Source organism: Myxine glutinosa, chromosome 6 (assembly GCF_964187855.1).
Source record: "Myxine glutinosa chromosome 6, kmMyxGlut1.1, whole genome shotgun sequence".
Taxonomy (NCBI): Eukaryota; Metazoa; Chordata; class Myxini; order Myxiniformes; family Myxinidae; genus Myxine; species Myxine glutinosa.
Window position 1 is genome coordinate 112283478 of NC_136266.1, and position 18747 is coordinate 112302224.

Genomic DNA, 18747 nt, shown 5'->3' on the forward strand with positions numbered 1-18747 from the left:
GAAACACCGCGCAGGGGAAGAAACACCGCGCAGGGGAAGAAACACCGCGCAGGGGAAGAAACACCGCGCAGGGGAAGAAACACCGCGCAGGGGAAGAAACACCACGCAGGGGAAGAAACACCGCGCAGGGGAAGAAACACCGCGCAGGGGAAGAAACACCACACAGGGCTAGCAACGTCATTCAGGGATAACATCATACAGATGTGACACCATGCAATGGTAACACACGCAGGTGTAACACCATGCAGGGGTAACACTTCCACATTTTTTATGTTTTCTGCTCACCTGGCCGCCACAGCTCTTACGCTTCAAACACTGTGGATGTATTGAGATTTTCACAGCCGAATGAGTTTGTTATTCTACAAGGAAATACAAAGAAATATCGACACAAAAAGAGGCCAATCGGCCCATTATACCTGTACCACATCTGCATCCCTGACAACAAATCACCTTGTCAATAAATGCACTCATTTTCCAGGAAGCCATAATTTTGCAGTCATATTTTTGTTTTGACACCATTACCACACCCTTTACTGACTGTTGAACATCCTGTTGTGTCCCACTCACAGTCTCTATGCCCAGCATGAAGTCCAACGGCATTGGATCTCCGGCCATGACAGGCTCCAAGGAACTTCTGCACGGAGGTGGCCTAGCAAACCCCAGCGAGGTGTTTTGCTCAGTTCCTGGACGACTCTCGCTGCTTAGCTCTACCTCTAAGTACAAGGTTACAGTGGCAGAGGTTCAGCGGCGTCTCTCCCCACCCGAGTGCCTCAATGCGTCCCTGCTGGGCGGTGTGCTTCGGAGGTATGCGTAGCCCCTTGGTGGGTCTTCCCATGTACGCATTCGAGGACATTGGATAAATATATACACACTGTGGTGATGTTTCCGCTTTTCTTTTATAATTGTGGTGCTTCAGCAACCACAACACGGTCCTTTTGCTTTTTCTCATACATATCTATACACATGATGGCCCAGGTAAACTTCTCTCAATGTTGTTTGTCTGTCTTGCAGAGCAAAGTCGAAGAACGGTGGACGTTCTCTGCGGGAAAAACTCGACAAAATCGGGTTGAACTTGCCGGCGGGTCGACGGAAGGCAGCGAACGTGACCCTCTTAACATCCCTTGTGGAAGGTAAGCATGGTCATCTTGTAGTCATGGGTACAAACGGGCCATTTTATGTCACGCGTACACAAGAGCTATTCTTAAATGGGTGTTTGAGAGAGACCACCTTTAGAGGCTATTTTTCCCCGCAGAGCAGGGGTTGGCCTTTTTCGGGCACCGTTGTCCCCTTTTTTGAAGCAATGTTTTATGGCCGGATGCCCTTCCTGCCGCCAACCCTGTTAGTCGCCTCTTGCGACACACACGGAATTACCAGTGAACTGGTACTCAATTTGCCGACCTTGGAAGGATGACAGGCTGAGTCAACCCCCCTGGTGTTAATTCAGCGATCGACCGGGATTCAAACTCAGGATCCTAGGATCCCAAGCTGGCACCCTAACCGCTAAGCCACACCAGGCTTTAGTGTGTTTATTCAGGTGTTTGAATCATAAATATTTGTTTTCTAGTAAATGTTTTTACTCTGTGCTGACTCTGTTCCTGTCATATATTCTTGAAATTAAACTGCAAAGCAACTACTTTGTAGAATATTTACAAAGGACGTTAAAATGTTCTCGGACCAAGATACTACCAATAGTTTGTAAGCTATAAACTGTCATCATAGTGTTTCACATGCCCAGCGAGGCAGCAATGTGTGCGTCGTCCATCAATCAGATGGACATTAACCTGTCTACCAGCGTGTTAGAGATCCAACATTGATGAAGGTAAAATATCCTGTGTTGGTGGACATTGAAGATCCCTTGGTGTCTTTCATGAAGAGTAGGTGAGATATTGCTGGCTCCCTGAAAAGGACTGACTACGACAAGGCAGTGGCAAACTGCCCCGCCATAACTAAACCACTGAACATATTTTTCAATAAAGGGAGAAAAATTTATTTATCAACAGAGAAATAAACATTTCTAAATAAGGGCAGAAATAAATGTATTCATAAATAAAGGGAGAAGTAAATAAAGTGAAAATAAATGTGTTTATAAATAAGGAGAAATAAATGTAGTTAATAATAAAAGGAGAAATTATGTGTTTTTAAATAAAGGGAGTAATAATGTGTATGTAAATAAATGGACAAATAATGTATGAATAAATAAATAGGGAGAAACGGATAAATTTATTTATAAATAAAGAGATAAATAATTGTTTTTATAAATAGAGAATGAAATAAATGTATTCATAAATAAAGGGAGAAGTAAATAAAATGAAAATAAATCTGTTTATAAATAAGGAGAAATAAATGTAGTTAATAATAAAAGGAGAATGATGTGTTTTTAAATAAAGGGAGTAATAATGTGCAGGTAAATAAATGGTCAAATAATGTATTAATAAATAAATAGGGAGAAACAGATAAATTTATTTATAAATAAAGAGATAAATAATTGTTTTTAAAAAGAGAGAATGAAATAAATGTATTCATAAATAAAGGGAGAAGTAAATAAAATGAAAATAAATGCGTTTATAAATAAAGAGAAATAAGTGTATTTAATAATAAAAGGAGAAATGATGTGTTTTTAAATAAAAGGAGTAATAATGTGCAGGTAAATAAATGGACAAATAATGTATTAATAAATAAATAGGGAGAAACAGATATATTTATTTATAAATAAAGAGATAAATAATTGTTTTTATAAATAGAGAATGAAAAAAGGGTATTCATAAATAAAGGGAGAAGTAAATGTTTTATAATAAAAAGAGAAATAAATGTATTTGTAAATAAATAGATATAAATGCATGTTTAAAAAGAAACATATATCTATATATAAAGAGATAAAGGAATGTATTTATAAATAAAAGGAGAATAAATGTATTTGTACATAAAGAGAAATGTGTATTTATAAAAAAGGGAGAAATAAAATCAATTATAAATAAAGAATGAAAAGTATGTATTTATGAATAAAGGGAGAATTATACATTTATAAATAAAAGACAAATAAGTATGTATATAAATAAAAGGTAAAATAAATGTGTTTATACATAGAGTGAGAAATAAATGTATTTAAAAATATAAGCAAACAAAAAAATTCCCCTTTTAAGGCCATTTTCCCTGCTAGAGCAGGGGTTAGCCTTGCGGGCCCCATGACAATCATCATGGTTTCCTTTTTGAGGCAATGTTTTTATGGCCGGATGCCCTTCCTGACGCCAACCCTTTAGTCGCCTCTTACGACACGCAGAGATATAGTGTACCTATTTTAAACCGGGGCGCACACCAGCACATTCATCCCAGCAAGCTGGTAATCAATTTGCTGACCTCGGAAGGATGACAGGCTGAGTCAACCCCCCCGGTGTTAATTCAACGATCGACCGGGATTCAAACTCAGGATCCTAGGATCCCAAGCCAGCACCCTAACCGCTAAGCCAATATCAGGCTAAGAAAAAAAAAGTATATATATAAACAGGTATAAATATATGTATAGAATATAGATATAAATAGATATCTTTACATATAAAGAGAGAAACAAATGTACTTATCAATAACAGTAGAAATAAATGTATCTACATATAAATATAATAAATATACTTGTAAATAAAGAAGAAAAATAAATCTATATGTTAATAAAGGGATAAATAAAAATCTTTCTAAATAAAGTATAGGATATATATATATATATATATATATATATATATATATATATATATATATATATATATATATATATATATATATATATATATATATATATATATATATATATATATATATATATATATATATATATCTTTGTAGAATGTGTTGTGTTGTGAATGTTGTAGAATGCATTAAAATCCATGTTGTGTATATATATATATATATATATATATATATATATATATATATATATATATATATGTATATATATATGTATATATATATATGTGTATATATATATATATATATATATATATATATAAAAATAAGGGGTGAATGACCCCCTCCCCCCATATGAAATCCTACACTTGGCAGGGTTAAACAGTGATGATGATCAAGCATTTATTTACAACCTCAAAGCTGTCCAAGAAGATGTAACAGAGGATAGAAAACCCATCGGGTCGCATCATCCTTCTCGTCAAGAAACAAACGATTGAGTGTGGAAGTGATTGCACCATTGAAGTGAAAACATAAGGAGAGCATTTTTTGATCTCCATTTTCAGGAGTGGAGGAGAAGATTAAAAAATAGGCGGTGTAAGGTCAGATTTATGAACACAATATAAAAACGTGAAATGGAATCATGCGTCATGCACTGATAGTAATTGATTAATCACTTTAATTTACACCAGTGTTCTTGATAGCAGGAGAACCAAACAAGTTTTTCATTTTCCTTTTTCTAATATATTTGACATTAAATGAGGAGGTATGTTTATAATGCAAAACTGTATTATTACTAAATCATGCATGATCAGCTATGTTTTGCAAAAATGCTGGTAAACTGCATGCAAAATAGAAATATTGAAATATGTAGGAGTGGCGCGGTGGGGGTCATGAGGGAGGGAAGGTGGGTGTTCAAAAGGTTTACAGAACAAGATGCTCGCAAGAGTAAAAAAAAACTCCAATTAAATGTTTAATTTTTTTTATTACTCAGTGAGGGAGAATATAAAATTAGTGCTGAAATATTCCTTGTTGATTATATATAAATAAATAAAAATTGTCAGCATTTCCTGGACTATTGTGTCCTTGAAATAACTTTTTGAAAGCCCTCGCAAAGTCTTGATGCAAACGTTACAAAAACCTGCTGGTCTTTGATGTTTGTGTTTTAGGCAATAATGTTTTAGGCTTTTATTTCGCATTTATTTGTTGTTGTAATAGTGGAGCGTTTTTTTTTCTTCTTTTCAAACATAAATCTCGCATTGACTCAACACTCGCATTCATTGTATCCATCCGCACGCAAACAGTCCCTGCATTCTCAAGGAAGGCCCTTGTGTGCCGCAGGAGAGGCGGTCCACTTAGCCCGGGACTTTGGCTACATTTGTGAAACGGAGTTCCCTGCCAAGACCGCTGCTGAGTTCTTGAACAGACAGCACTCAGACCCGGGGGACCTGCACGGACGCAAGACGCGCCTCCTGGCTGCAAAGTAAGCCTCTTCCGTGCAGCTTTTGGCTGGGGTGGAAGCACGATGTCCGTACACTGCTACACACATATGCGCACTCGGTTGTCGTGTATGTAGGAACTATGGAGTTTTGATTTGTGTGTTGAACCGCTCATGTACCGTGATCATATACAGGATAGCAATAGAGGATGCCGTAAAGCATCATTGATGAGGCCATATTATAGGATTGCGTATGCACTGGGCAGTACGATTCATTGGATTCCCCAGAAATATGATGATAACTGTCATCCTGGGGTTTTTCAAGCTCGGTATTCCAGCACAAACTTTGACCTCTCTTCTGAAGGAATGCTAAGCCCGTTGTCTAATCTGACAACACCCACTTGTGGATGTTAAGCGTTCTGCGGTACCTTTTATAATAAGTAGGCCATCACGTGCTGTCCACTGCTACTACTTCATTGACAACTCAGATTATTCCTACGTTATTGTGTGGTCGGCTGGGGAATGTTTTTGACACAAGTCTTTCATAAACCGGCTGACCGGTCCTAATATCCTGCTAAAGGTGATTAGGACAGGAGTTTCTAATATGTTCAGGATGCTAGTGATAACTCACCTACTATTCACAAAACACACTGCGGGATCTAGAATATCTATGAACGACCAGTGCTAGCAGAGGGGACACCCAGCTTAACATTCGCCCGTTGGATGGAGCACACATTGACCCCTCATCTCGCATGTGGAACACCAGGGTGACAATTTATAGCTGGGTCAGGATTCCGACTAAGGCTAAACAGCTCAGAGGTGAGTGTGTGTACCTGTAAGCTATCCTTCCAGGTGTGCTGGTACACTCGGCACATGGCATCATGTTCTGGAAAAGCAATGCGCCTACCCGTACCTCCCCTTAATTCATTAATTAATTAATTTATTAATTAAGGCTTTGGAGTTGCCTGTTTGTGTTCACATCTGATTCTCCGGATCATCATGAGTGGGGGAATCCAGGTTGAAATCCCACATATCCAATATGTGCTTGTCCATCGTCCACTGATCTGCCTGTATTTCTTGTAAATGTACACTGGGGCCTACTCGTATCTTTGTCCTGCATGTGATGTATGCACAGCCTTCGATGAATGAAATGCTAAAGAGATCTTCACGCCCCAGTCGTGTGACGTGTGATAAAACGTTTGCTCCTCTCGCACCTTATTATGCCCACACGAAGGGCGGCAGGTGGGGGTTGTTGACACATAAAGCGATTATAATTCCCGGCTGTGGTTTAAATGCTTGTGGCACTCATTTCCATGATTATACGAGTAATAAAATCGTGACAAATAGAGCGTGGATGGCGAAGCTCGCTGGTGATGAATTGTACACGTTAAACACCATCATTCACAGTTTGTTATTTGCGAACGATCCGCGTGTTCATTGTGACGTATTGCGGGGCTGCTCTCGTCACGTGCTCTGTGTATAGCAGGTGCAGCTCGGGCCGGTATGTGCGAGTACGTTCGAAAATGAGCGTTTGGGGGTGAGTACCCCGGCTGGAGACGCACCACGGTACTGTGGTATTTTGGCTTGCTCACGTGACGTCTTACGTGCCTCGTGTGTACCTTGCGGTTTGCTAAGGTAAAAACTCGTCCGGTAACTTTTCACACCCCTTCGGATTATCGTCGGTTTAGTAAACGCGCAGCATAAGGTGTTTAAACAGCACAACGTCGTCTTTAGAAACACACTCAAACACACACATACTTTGGGATGCGGTTAAAAGAAGGGACAAATCCGTTTTTTTTGGTTAATTCCTTTCATCAACTTAAAAGTTAGAATTTACAAATGTCATTTGAGATGGTGACGTGCACAGCCATGTGATGACGTCAGCCTCAATGGCCATAGCGTGCAGGAAAGCAACCGTAATAACCAGAATGGCACTCGGTAGAGCGCACACCTCCACCAGGCTGAACAGTTTGTTTTGTATCCCACTGATAGGCCGGATCTGGATTCGGACCTGAACCAAAATCTAATTGCCTTGTTCTTGTCATCTAACCAACTCATCCACCAAGTTTAGTCATAACTCGTCCACAACTTTTTGAAATATCATGTTATATATCGCTTTTCACCCGATCTCCCAATGGTGAAGAATTACTTAAAAAAATTAAATAATTCTCCTATCCGAATCCATATTCAGATCTTCACCAAAATTGAAGCAATTCTTCCTCGTCACACACCCAACCGGTCCACAAGTTTCGTCCCAATCCGTCCACAATTTTTTGAGATATCCTGCTATGTATTGTTTTTGGCCCTATCTCCCAATGGTGAAGAATCACTTTTAAATTCTAGTATCCGGATCCGAATCCGGATCTTCACCAAAATCTAATCATTTCGTCCTTGTCACATAAAATACCTCTGCTAAATTTCGTCCTAATCCGTCCACAACTTTTTGAGATATCCTGCTATGTAACGTTTTTGGCCCTATCTCCCAATGGTGAAGAATCACTTTTAAATTCTTGTATCCGAATCCGGATCTTCACCAAAATCTAATCATTTCGTCCTTGTCACATAAAATACCTCTGCCAAATTTCGTCCTAATCCGTCCACAACTTTTTGAGATATCCTGCTATGTATCGTTTTTGGCCCTATCTCCCAATGGTGAAGAATCACTTTTAAATTCTAGTATCCGAATCCGGATCTTCACCAAAATCTAATCATTTCGTCCTTGTCACATAAAATACCTCTGCCAAATTTCGTCCTAATCCGTCCACAACTTTTTGAGATATCCTGCTATGTATCGTTTTTGGCCCTATCTCCCAATGGTGAAGAATTAATTTAAAAATTCTAGTAGCCGAATCCGAATCCGATCTTCACCAAAATCTAAGCATTTCGTCCATGTCACATACGCTAAATCTCTGCCAAATTTCCTCCGAATCCGTCCACAACGTTTTGAGATATTTTGTTCACAGACAAACGGACAGACAGACAAACAGACAAGGGTGAAAACATAACCTCCATCCACCTTTGGTGCGGAGGTAACAAAGTGCGAATCGAATCGCTGTTTATCGTCGACTTGGGCTCTGAAAGAGGAGCGCGATTCACCCGCGTTTCCCCGACATAACCACCGAGCAAATGAACGCAAATGAGTTCCTTCCGATAGGATATTGAGCTTACACCGAGAGCTGTCGCGTTGACACGGCACAAGTATATCGAGGGATTTAATGAAATGTAGTAACACACTAACACGTGTTTGGTGTAAGCAGTTAATAAAATAAAGGAGCATCGAGCTGCGGTGCTTGAGAAAACCCAGCACGTTTGGCTTTAGGCAAATCGAGGGCGCATTGTGAAGCCATCCGGACGGGGATACTCCATCTTGGCTACCTGTTGTTCCTTTTTTGGGGAGAGATTCGGGTTGAGGAAGGAGGAGCTCGGGAGGATGTGAAACACGTCATCGACTTGTCAGGGATTTGCAAACGTCTGCGATAACGACCACTGTTTGTCCCAAACAACGAAACATTTTGAGTTTTCCTTTTGTCAATTTGAGCGAATAATTAATCAGAAATGTTAGTCCACCTTCTCATCCCTCCCTTGTTACCTCCGCACCAAAGGTGGATGGAGGTTATGTTTTCACCCCTCTCTGTTTGTCTGTTTGTCTGTCTGTTTGGCTGTGAACAAAATATCTCAAAAAGTTGTGGATGGATTCGGAGGAAATTTGGCAGAGATGTAGCGAATGTGACGAGGACGAAATGATTAGATTTTGGTGAAGATCCGGATTCGGATCCGGCTACTAGAAGTTTTAAATGAACTCTTCACCTTTGGGAGATCGGGCCAAAAACGATAAATAGCAGGATATCTCAAAAAGTTATGGACGGATTCGGACGAAATTTGGCAGAGATGTAGTGTATGTCACAAGGACGAAATCATTAGATTTTGGTGAAGATCCGGATTCGGATCCGGCTACTAGAAGTTTTAAATTAACTCTTCACCATTGGGAGATAGGGCCAAAAACGATCAATAGCAGGATATCTCAAAAAGTTATGGATGGATTTGGACGAAACGTGGTGGACCGGTTGGGTGTCTGACAAGGACGATTCGATTCGATTTTGGTGAAGATCTGAATATGGATTCGGATATGAGAATTGTTCAATTTTTTAAGTGATTCTTCACCATTGGGGGATAGGGACAAAAACTATACATTGCGGTATATCTCAAAAAGTTATGGACGGATTTGGACGAAACTTGTTGGACAGGTTGTGTGTGTGACAAGTAAGAATCGATTCGATTTTGGTGAAGATCTGAATATGGATTCGGATATGAGAATTATTTAATTTCTTAAGTGATTCTTCACCATTGAGTGATATGGCCAACCAGGCGGAGGTTTGCTCTCTACTGAGTGCCGCTCTAGTTTTACAATGTTTTATCTCATTGTAGGGGAGAAAAAGAATCGAGCAAGTGCGATGGGACGTATGTCCCCAGCAGTTCGAAGAGGGTACAGCAGGTGCAATTTTAATGGGATATAGATGCGCATTTTACGCATTAAAGTTACGAAATGCAATTCGCACAGAATTCTCAATCAACACGATTGTTACCCTTTTGGTGCAAAGAGATTGCGGTCGCTTCCTCGAGGCTGATGCTATAACATTCGCTGTTATTCTCATAATTAAGTCGCTGCTGCTGAGTTAACCCGTCGTTGCCCCAAGGCTGGGTGGAAATGCTCACTACGCACTCCTGACGCAATCGCCGAGGACTCTCCGGTTCGTACTGTTGCAGGTAACCATAACACACTCCTACCGTTGCATTCGTGTTATGGTACATTGATATGCTCTCATATCCTCGTCTCCTATATATCGTCGTCCGGGACTTTCAGCTCTGTGGCTGCTCCCTTTATAATATCTGGTTCTACCAACGAGGTATGAGTTCAACTGTTAATTACAAGACAAACCTATCAATGCTCATGTATGTATGAGGTTTCTTACCACAAATATAATTGAAATATAAACATGGTGATTTTTCGGGTATAACAGTGGGATCTGGTAGATTAAATTGGTTAATTGCTTGAGAAACTAGAACAATGCGACTGTGTCTCCAATATGTCTCCACATAGTCCCACAACGGGTAGATGCCATCACTCTGCATATGTATGGGTAGAGGATCACGTTTGTGAAGTTTCGTGTTGATCAGATAAGACTCGTTTTTCTATCCAAGATGGCTGCCAAACCACGTGACCTATGACATCATCATTTTCAAACTATATTCAACAGTGCTGTTAGATGATATTTGTAAAATTTTGCATCGATAGGGTGAGCGGTTTCAGAGATATAATTATTTAATATTTTCCTTCAATCCAATATGGCTGCCAAAACATGTGACCTATGATGTCATAAATTTAATATTTCAATACAAATGGGTCATAGATTATGTGCATGCAATTTCAGATTTTTAGGCTAAGGAATTCGATTAAAACATTTTTGGCTAGTACACCACTTCACCTATGATGTCATCATTATCATGCTTTTGTTCCCTATTGGAGTACTTTACAATGTGCCAAGTTTAAAATTTTTCCATTCAGCAGTTTCTGAGAAATATTATTTTATTTATTTGTTTTTAATCCAAGATGGCGGCCATACCACGTGGCCTATGGCGTCACAATTATCATAAAACATTCTGCATGGGGGTCACTCCTACCCTGAAAGTTTCGTCTAGGTGAATTTTTGATAAAATAATATAGAAAAACGAGGATTAGCCCATACGGACGGACGGATGGACAACCCGAAAACATAATGCGTCCGGCGACTTTGTCGGTAGAGGCATAAAATGTTTCATAGGTTTATTTATTTCTTGAATGACTACTACTACTACTACTACTACTTCTTTAATGCCCCCATTTACTTCCTCCTTGTAAGGTCATCTGAGCAATGTTTTTGGCCCAGGACCTTCGTGATTTTGTCCAGGTTTGACGTTCGACTGAAGGTGGCAGGAATTTGTAACTTGTTCAGGGGATCTGGTACCTGATCCGGATCTGATCCGGATCTGGATCTGATCTTGTACCTGGTAACCTGATCTGGTTCAGGGGATCTGGTTCAGGCGCCAACTCGCTTAATCTATGCGAAGGATACGGTGGGATCGTTAACGTCCACCAACTAATGCTGGCAGATGGAATACCTGGCTTAATGTCCATCCGAGGGACAGCTCTCACATTGATGTCTTGCCCTGCCAACGAAACATCAGGATGGCAGTTTCTAGCTGTTTCGAGATTCAAACCCAGGCGAGACAGTTCATGGGCAACTGTGCCAACCTCTAGGCTATCTTGCCAGCTTTTGACATGATGTGAACGGGGGATTACATTTAGTAACGAGAACGGAATTCCACCAGGCTGAACAGTTTACGTTTTGTATCCCACTGATAGGCCGGATCTGGATCCAGACCTGAACCAAAATCGAATCGGCTTGTTCTTGTCACCTAACCAACTCATTCACCTAGTTTTGTCATGATTTGTCCACAACTTTTTGAGATATCCTGCTATATATCGTTTTTGGCCACATCTCTCAATGGTGAAGAATCACTTGAAAAATTAAAAAAATTTCTCATATCCAGATCCGGATTCAGATCTTCATCAAAATCTAATCGATTTGTCCTCGTCAAACACCCAACCTGTCCACTAAGTTTCATCCGAATCTGTCCACAACATTTTGAGAGAGACAGACAGGGGTGAAAACATAACCTCCGTCCATCTTCAGTGGTGGAGGTACAAAGCAGATGTGAGAAAAGGAAGGTAATGGGAGGGTCGGGGAAAAGAGAGACAATGTGGAAGTTGGGGGAGAAAGGAGGGGAAATGGAAAGGTTGTTGGGAATTAATAACATGGAAGAGGGAAGTGAAAAATACATATGGGGGAAGGTGGGGGGTTGGGGGGGGGGTGGATGGGGGGGGGGGGAGGAGGGTGGGAAGATGCAGGTGCTGTAATATAGCCAAATACATAATATGTAGACGACCCTTCTCTGTCTGTTGAGATTGACAACCAACATTCCACCTTGGCCGGTAAGGTGAGTCAGAGTAATTCCGTAGATGGGGCGATTCCACGCCCTGCTTATTTATGTTTCAACACTCAGTAGGCCCGAGATCAAAGGTACGTTCCCTCCCTAGAAGGACTCGGTAATCTTTGCTGTGGTTGGCTTAGCATTGTTGGATCTCTCCAGACACTTTTTGGTTGGAAAAAGAACATTCGCAAAGTCATTCTTTGGTATCTGTTTTAGTGCGCATGTGATGTATTTTTTTTCTCCACGAAATCTTAAATTATTAATAATTTCTCAATCTTCCCGAAGTATTTGAACATCTCATCTCTACGTTCCAGGCTTTAATTTGGATTTAAAATTCTACCTTTGGTCAAATTCACCCATAGGGATAAACTTTTCTCTCATGACTCCACGCAAATACATTCAAGAATGCAAGATAAAACATGTTGGCATTGGTTGTTTGTGTACAATGTATTGCCTCGTGTAGGAGTGATATGACAGAGGGACAAAGAGGGATGACGGCTGGACACAACAAGCAAGGAACTGAATGTACGAAGGGAGAAGGAAGGAAACATTGTAAGCTACAAGTATAAGTGGTGGAAGGTAACGAGCATAGAAAAGATGACGGGTAGGGTGGTGGTGGTGTACGGCCACCTTGGAGTGGTGGTGGTGGTGGTGGTGGTGTTTAGAGCCCTGGAGGGAAGCATACAATTGAACGCACTGAGGAAGGTTGTTCCTCAAGCAGGAGAAAGGAACAAAGGAGTGAAGATGAACGGAAAGCCTGGATTTTGGGAGTTTCAGATGGAGGGGGTTACTGGAAGAATGCATACAACCTGGCGGAGCTGGGTGGGGATTGGGGGTGAAATGGCAGTGGGAGCAAGGCCGGAAGAGAATCAGTAGAAAACAGAGAGGTCACCAACCCATGTGATGAGAAACAGCAGGCCCTGTGCTTCTGCTTCTTTGTGGGAGATGGCAATGTTGTTCAGAGCTTTGGATTACACAGCCTATAATAGAGACAGGTATGAAGTGGGGGCACCAGACCAAAGGGGAGAGCTATGCTCTATTGAGCTGCAGATGAAGACCTTGTGGGTTGTGAGCAGTTCTGATTTATTAATGAAGAACTTGACATGATGGAGGCTGTGAGTATGTGGTCGGCTTTGGAGGTTCCAAGTGTTGGACCAATGCCTGGTCCTTTCTAGGTCAGTATTAAGGAAGTGGTTCTTTCTGGCTTATCTTCGGGATCCGCGTCTCAACACGTGGAATAATCAGCGATGAGGAAAAGAGGGTTCTCTGGAGCAATGGAGAGATCATTCATGTATAAGACGAACAAAACTGGGCCCAAGACACTTTCTTGTTAAATGCTCGAATAAATATTGTCCTGAAACATGAATAATTCCCGTTCCACACCACAAATGAATAGGCAAGCACATCTGTATGAAAATAGCAACGCAATTGTTTATCGCCCATGAATATGCATAAATGGTGTGTCCCCATGTGGCAGCACACCTGCCCATCGAGGGGGACTAACGTCACCCAGTGAAATGGCATGACAGGTTTGTTGCACCTGATGGTGACGCACAGGCAATGAGGAGTGTTCTCATGGCCTGAGAAATGCGCGATACTTTACTGGTCCGATGAAGATACTACCTCGTCACGTGCTGATTGTGATCCTCCATGTTGTGCATTACTCTGTTGGCCAATGGAAACGGAGAACAAGTAAGCACATTGCGATTTGTGTCAGGGAGATGGCACAGTGAAAACTACATGCGTTTACCATAGTTAGGGCGTGAAATTACCATAAGTACACTGTATTTACACTAAAACCCATTTGGGGTGAAAATGTTGTCTTAGTGATATTTATTGATATGAGTTCCTTGAGAAGGAAGTTCAACACAGGGAGATGTCATTAGGCACATCAACGCCTGTGCAATGTTTGCCAACCTAATGTTTGTGCGTGTTCTACCTTTTTTTTCTTCTTCTTTTTAAAAAAAAATGGGATTGACGTCTGAACTACTGTATATGAGCTCCATATATGGTGGTTGCCACAATGAAATCCACATTAACTGGTTAGTTTATAGACCTGTTGTGGTCGTCCTGATACTTTTGTCCAGTTTTATAAAGAATATGGTATATTTTAGCATGGAAGGGAATCTTTGTCTGGGAGGAATGTAAGTAAAAAGGCACAAATTGTTTCGAGTCTCGATACATAATGGGATACAGTCACACCCTTCTAAACCTAAAACCTGTTTGTACAAATTTCTATCAATTCGCTCGGTTTGCTATTCTGATGTCAAAAACCCAAACCCTTTGCCCTGACATGATCATACTGTACTTAGGTATCCGATAAGGCCACATAATGCTCCAGGTGTATTCTGCATTACACTAACCCTAACATGTACTCTAACCTCTCTAGCCTGGGAGGTGGGCATGGAGGGGTCGGTGGGGGAAGGATGAAGGATGAAGGTTGGTGGGGTGGGGAGAGTTGGTGAAGAAAAAAAAGAAAAAAGTAAAAAAAGTTGGTGGTAGGGTAAATTATTGGCTTGCACACACAGGGTACAGAAGGCCTTCAACCAGAATATATCCAGGGCAAGCCCTATGTTGGCTACCAGTACTGACACAAAATGCTGTTCTGCATAAGAACCCCAGATCCATGGAATTTGGTTTGAATCTGAGACAATTTTTCAATTTAATGCTCTTGAGCCATATTATCACTGACAAGGCAAATATCTGCTTCTCTTGAAGCGACTCAGGCTTTTTTTTTGTATACAAGATGGAGGCTTGTGTAAGAGCTAACATCAATCACAAAAAAAGAACCCCGACACACAAAACATACAATAAAGGGAGTGGGAGACAAGATGGGGGAGAGAGAGGGAAGCACACAAGTACAACAGCAGAGAACAGGGACATCGGGAGATCTGTGGGAGGGAGAGGGCTTGGGAAGGTGGGGGGAGGGGGGCGGGAGAGGGTGGGAGAGTTATAAAACACATGGACACTGCTAGAACTTCCAGGAAAGAAAGAAGTCGGTATTTAAAAAAAAGTGGATCTGGGGTGAAATTAGTGGGGGTAGAAAAGATCAAGTTTTGGATGGGGGAAGATAAGAGATGTTGGTGAACAGCTGTTTTAAAGACCTGGAGGGAGGAGTGGGATTGAAGAGAGTGAGGGAGTTTGTTCCTGAGGCAGGAGAAAAGAGGAATGAAGGAATGAAGGAGTGAAGGTGAGCAGAGAGTCTTGATTTTGGCAATTTCACCATAAGAGGTTTACTGGCAGATCTTGTGCGACCTGTAGGAATATTTGGGGGACAGAGCACAGATAGAGCTGGGGGAGCTAGGCCGGAGAGGAGATGGTAGAAGACAGTCGGCTGTTAAGAAGAAGACACAAATCTTATTCTTCTGATTTGTCAGCCTCCTTCAATCCTGAAGATTCTTGCACAACAACTTATGGTTGTTTATCCATGCTCTATCCTTTTAATGATGAGCATCACTCAATGAAGCAGCACGTGTCATTATTAAAGGCTTTGGTATGATTCGGTCAAGATTTGAACCACCGTCCTCCAAGACCTCAGAGAGGCAGCTCTAACCATTATGCGACTGAGTCTGGTCTGTGAGTGTGGATAATGACTCAGATAAGTCACGTGCCATTTACTCTGCCACACAACTACCTAACTATGCCCACCGGGACAAGGGGATTAACTACGAAGCAAAGCGCCGAGGCTTTGCGGAGCTATCTGGGATGCGGAGGAATGCGCTTGGGTTTAACATGATTCTTCTTCTTCATGAGAGGAATGAAAATGACTTTTTAACATCATTTCCCTGCATCCAGATACTGTATTTACAATAAGTGCATCAAAGAAGGAATGAATGCAACCGATTGTTGAATGCTTGAATGAATAGTCGAATATAAAAAGCGAATACCTTGTTTAAGATACAATCGATGTTTAAGATCGAATCGAATCGATCTTTTATACAAAAAAAAAAAAGGAAAAAAAAAAAAGATGAAATGAAAAATAACGAAAAATAAATAGAGAATATTTTGTTTTAGATAAAAGAATGAAAATATGAAATTATTTAGAAAATTATGAATATTATGAAATATTATGAAATTATGAATATTATGAAAATTATGAATATTATGAATATGAGAATTTATGAAAAGAATTTATGAAAAATATAAATAAAAAAAATGAAAAAAATGAAAAGAAAAAAAAAAGAAAAAAAAAAAGATGAAATGAAAAATAACGAAAAATAAATAGAGAATATTTTGTTTTAGATGAAATGTAATTAATTGTAAAATGATGAATGAACTCGAGATGAAACATGATCAACTGAAAGAAACTTGACCAAAGCGCGATGGCAATCGACTCGAAAAGCCGTAACTACAATTACATGCAATTGACTCTTGGAGAGAAATGTGAACAATAAACTTGAGAAAACTCGTGATACAATCAAACGCAGTTGACTCGAGAAAGGCGAGATGAAAATTCTGATGAGCCAATAAGCGTTAAGATAATGGAAGCGTAACTTCAGAAAGTACAAAAAAGTTGCACGTAATAAAAAACAAGTACAAAAAGTTTTAATTAAAACAAAAGCCGCGTCGATGTTACACAATGCCTAGATGCAGCTGTGCCTATAACGTCGATGTTATAGGCACAGGACATTCCTATTGATTCGATTACTTGATGTTATTTTTGTGCAAAGTGAAAATATATCTCGGCAATTTCCCGTGTGTGGCGACGAATTTTTAATATATCTCGGCATTTTCCCGTCTGTTATTTCAGGCGGTGTATGACTGACCATGCCGCGATTTAAAAAAAATATATCTCGGCAATTTCCCGTGTGTGGTGACACATGAACGAAGCTATGCTCCTCTCTCCACATTATTGTGACGACGTATAAATTAAATATTTCATCGTGACGATTGTCATCAAATGGACGAATTTTTAATATATCTCGGCATTTTCCCGTCTGTTATTTCGGGCGGTGTATGACTGGCCAACAATGGATGGAGGTCCTCAACGCCAAACAGGAAATTAGAGCTGTCTCCTTTGACATTTCACGTGCCTTCGATACGGTCTGGCACCCTGCTCTGCTCACCAAACTCTCCTCCTTTGGTATCCATGGAAATCTCCACGCATGGCTGGCGGACTTCCTCTCTGGTCGTAGTCAACGTGTGGCCCTGAATGGGTTTCTCTCATCTCCTCTTCCTGTTCAGGCTGGAGTTCCCCAAGGTAGTGTTCTGGGCCCTGTGCTTTTTCTGGTCTTCATCATTGATCTCTCTGACTCTCTTGAAAATCCTCTCTATCTCTTTGCTGACGACTCTACTCTCTGTCGCTCCATTCCTCATCCCTCAGATCGGCAGTCTGCAGCCTCCTCACTCTCTGCAGACCTGGACAAAATCACAGACTGGGCAAACAAATGGAACATGTCTTTCAATTCTGATAAATCTCACACTCTTACGATGTCTCTCCGAAAAGACCGACTGGAAAACCCTCCCATCCACTTTCTGAATAATCCTCTCCAAGAAGTTCTGTCACTCAAGCTTTTGGGTCTCACTATTTGCCATGATCTTTCCTGGGAAAACCACATTTCAAATCTGGCCTCCAAAGCCAGTCGCCGACTGGGCATCCTCCGTCGTGCGAAGTCCTTCCTTGGCACACCTGAGCTCCTCACCACATACAAGGCTTTCATCCACAGCTCTATGGAATACTGCTCTCCCCTCTGGTCTGGTGCTCCTGCCTCACACCTAGCTCGTCTTCACGCTGTTGAAACCAAAACGTTCAGAATCATTGGAATCTCCCGCGATGAAGCTAACTCCAAGGGCCTTTCACTCACTCACCGCAGGCAGGTTTGTGGTATTTCCGTCTTCTACCGACTCCTCTCTGGCCTTGCCCCCCCAGCTCACTCTGGGCCCTGTCCCCCAAATATTCCTACAGGTCGCACAAGATCTGCCTGCAACCCTCTTATGGTTAAACTGCCAAAATCAAGACTTTCTGCTCACCTTCACTCCTTAATTCCTCTTTTCTCCTACCTCTGGAACAAACTCCCTCACTCTCTTCAATTCCACTCCACCCTCCAGGTCTTTAAAACAGCTGTTCACCACCATCTCTTATCCTCCCCCATCCAAAACCTTGATCTTTTCTACCCCCACTAATTTCGGTCCCCCTGTGTTTTATACCTCTCCCCCCCCCCCCCCTCCCCTTCCCACGCTTCCTGCCCACCAAGCCCTCTCCCTCCCACACTTCTCCCTGCTCTCAAATGTTGTGGTTGTGTGCTTCCCCTTCTCTCCCCATCTTGTCTTCCGCTCCCTCTTTTTGTATATTTTGTTTGTCTGGTTGATTTGTTTGTGAAATAAATGTTAGCTCTTTCACGAGCCTCGATTCAGTATACAAAAAATAAAAAATAATAATAATATATATATATATATATATCTCGGCATTTTCCCGTCTGTTATTTTGGGCGGTGTATGACTGACCATGCCGCGATTTAAAAAAAAAAATCTCAATGGACTTGAAGTTACAGGCCTTTGAGAATTCATTTCGTTCTATAAAGGGCAACTTTCATCGGATTTTCTTCCCGTTTTTTTTCAACCGAGTCTAAAACTATGTTAGCGACTGTGAAAAATGAAATGATATATCGAAT

At 41.0% G+C, this 18747-nt stretch overlaps 1 protein-coding gene across 6 annotated transcripts in view; it reads left to right on the plus strand.

The window, feature by feature from the left end:
- The window catches only part of LOC137430201 (transcription factor AP-2-alpha-like), a 101878-nt gene that overhangs the window by 16380 nt on the left and 66751 nt on the right, over positions 1–18747 (plus strand). For all 6 annotated transcript variants that reach the window (XM_068120875.2, XM_068120880.2, XM_068120881.2 and 3 more), the window contains 3 exons: positions 570–804; positions 1012–1130; positions 5011–5152. In XM_068120875.2, the coding sequence (XP_067976976.1) occupies positions 570–804; positions 1012–1130; positions 5011–5152 (496 nt within the window). The remainder of the gene's footprint in view (positions 1–569; positions 805–1011; positions 1131–5010; positions 5153–18747) is intronic.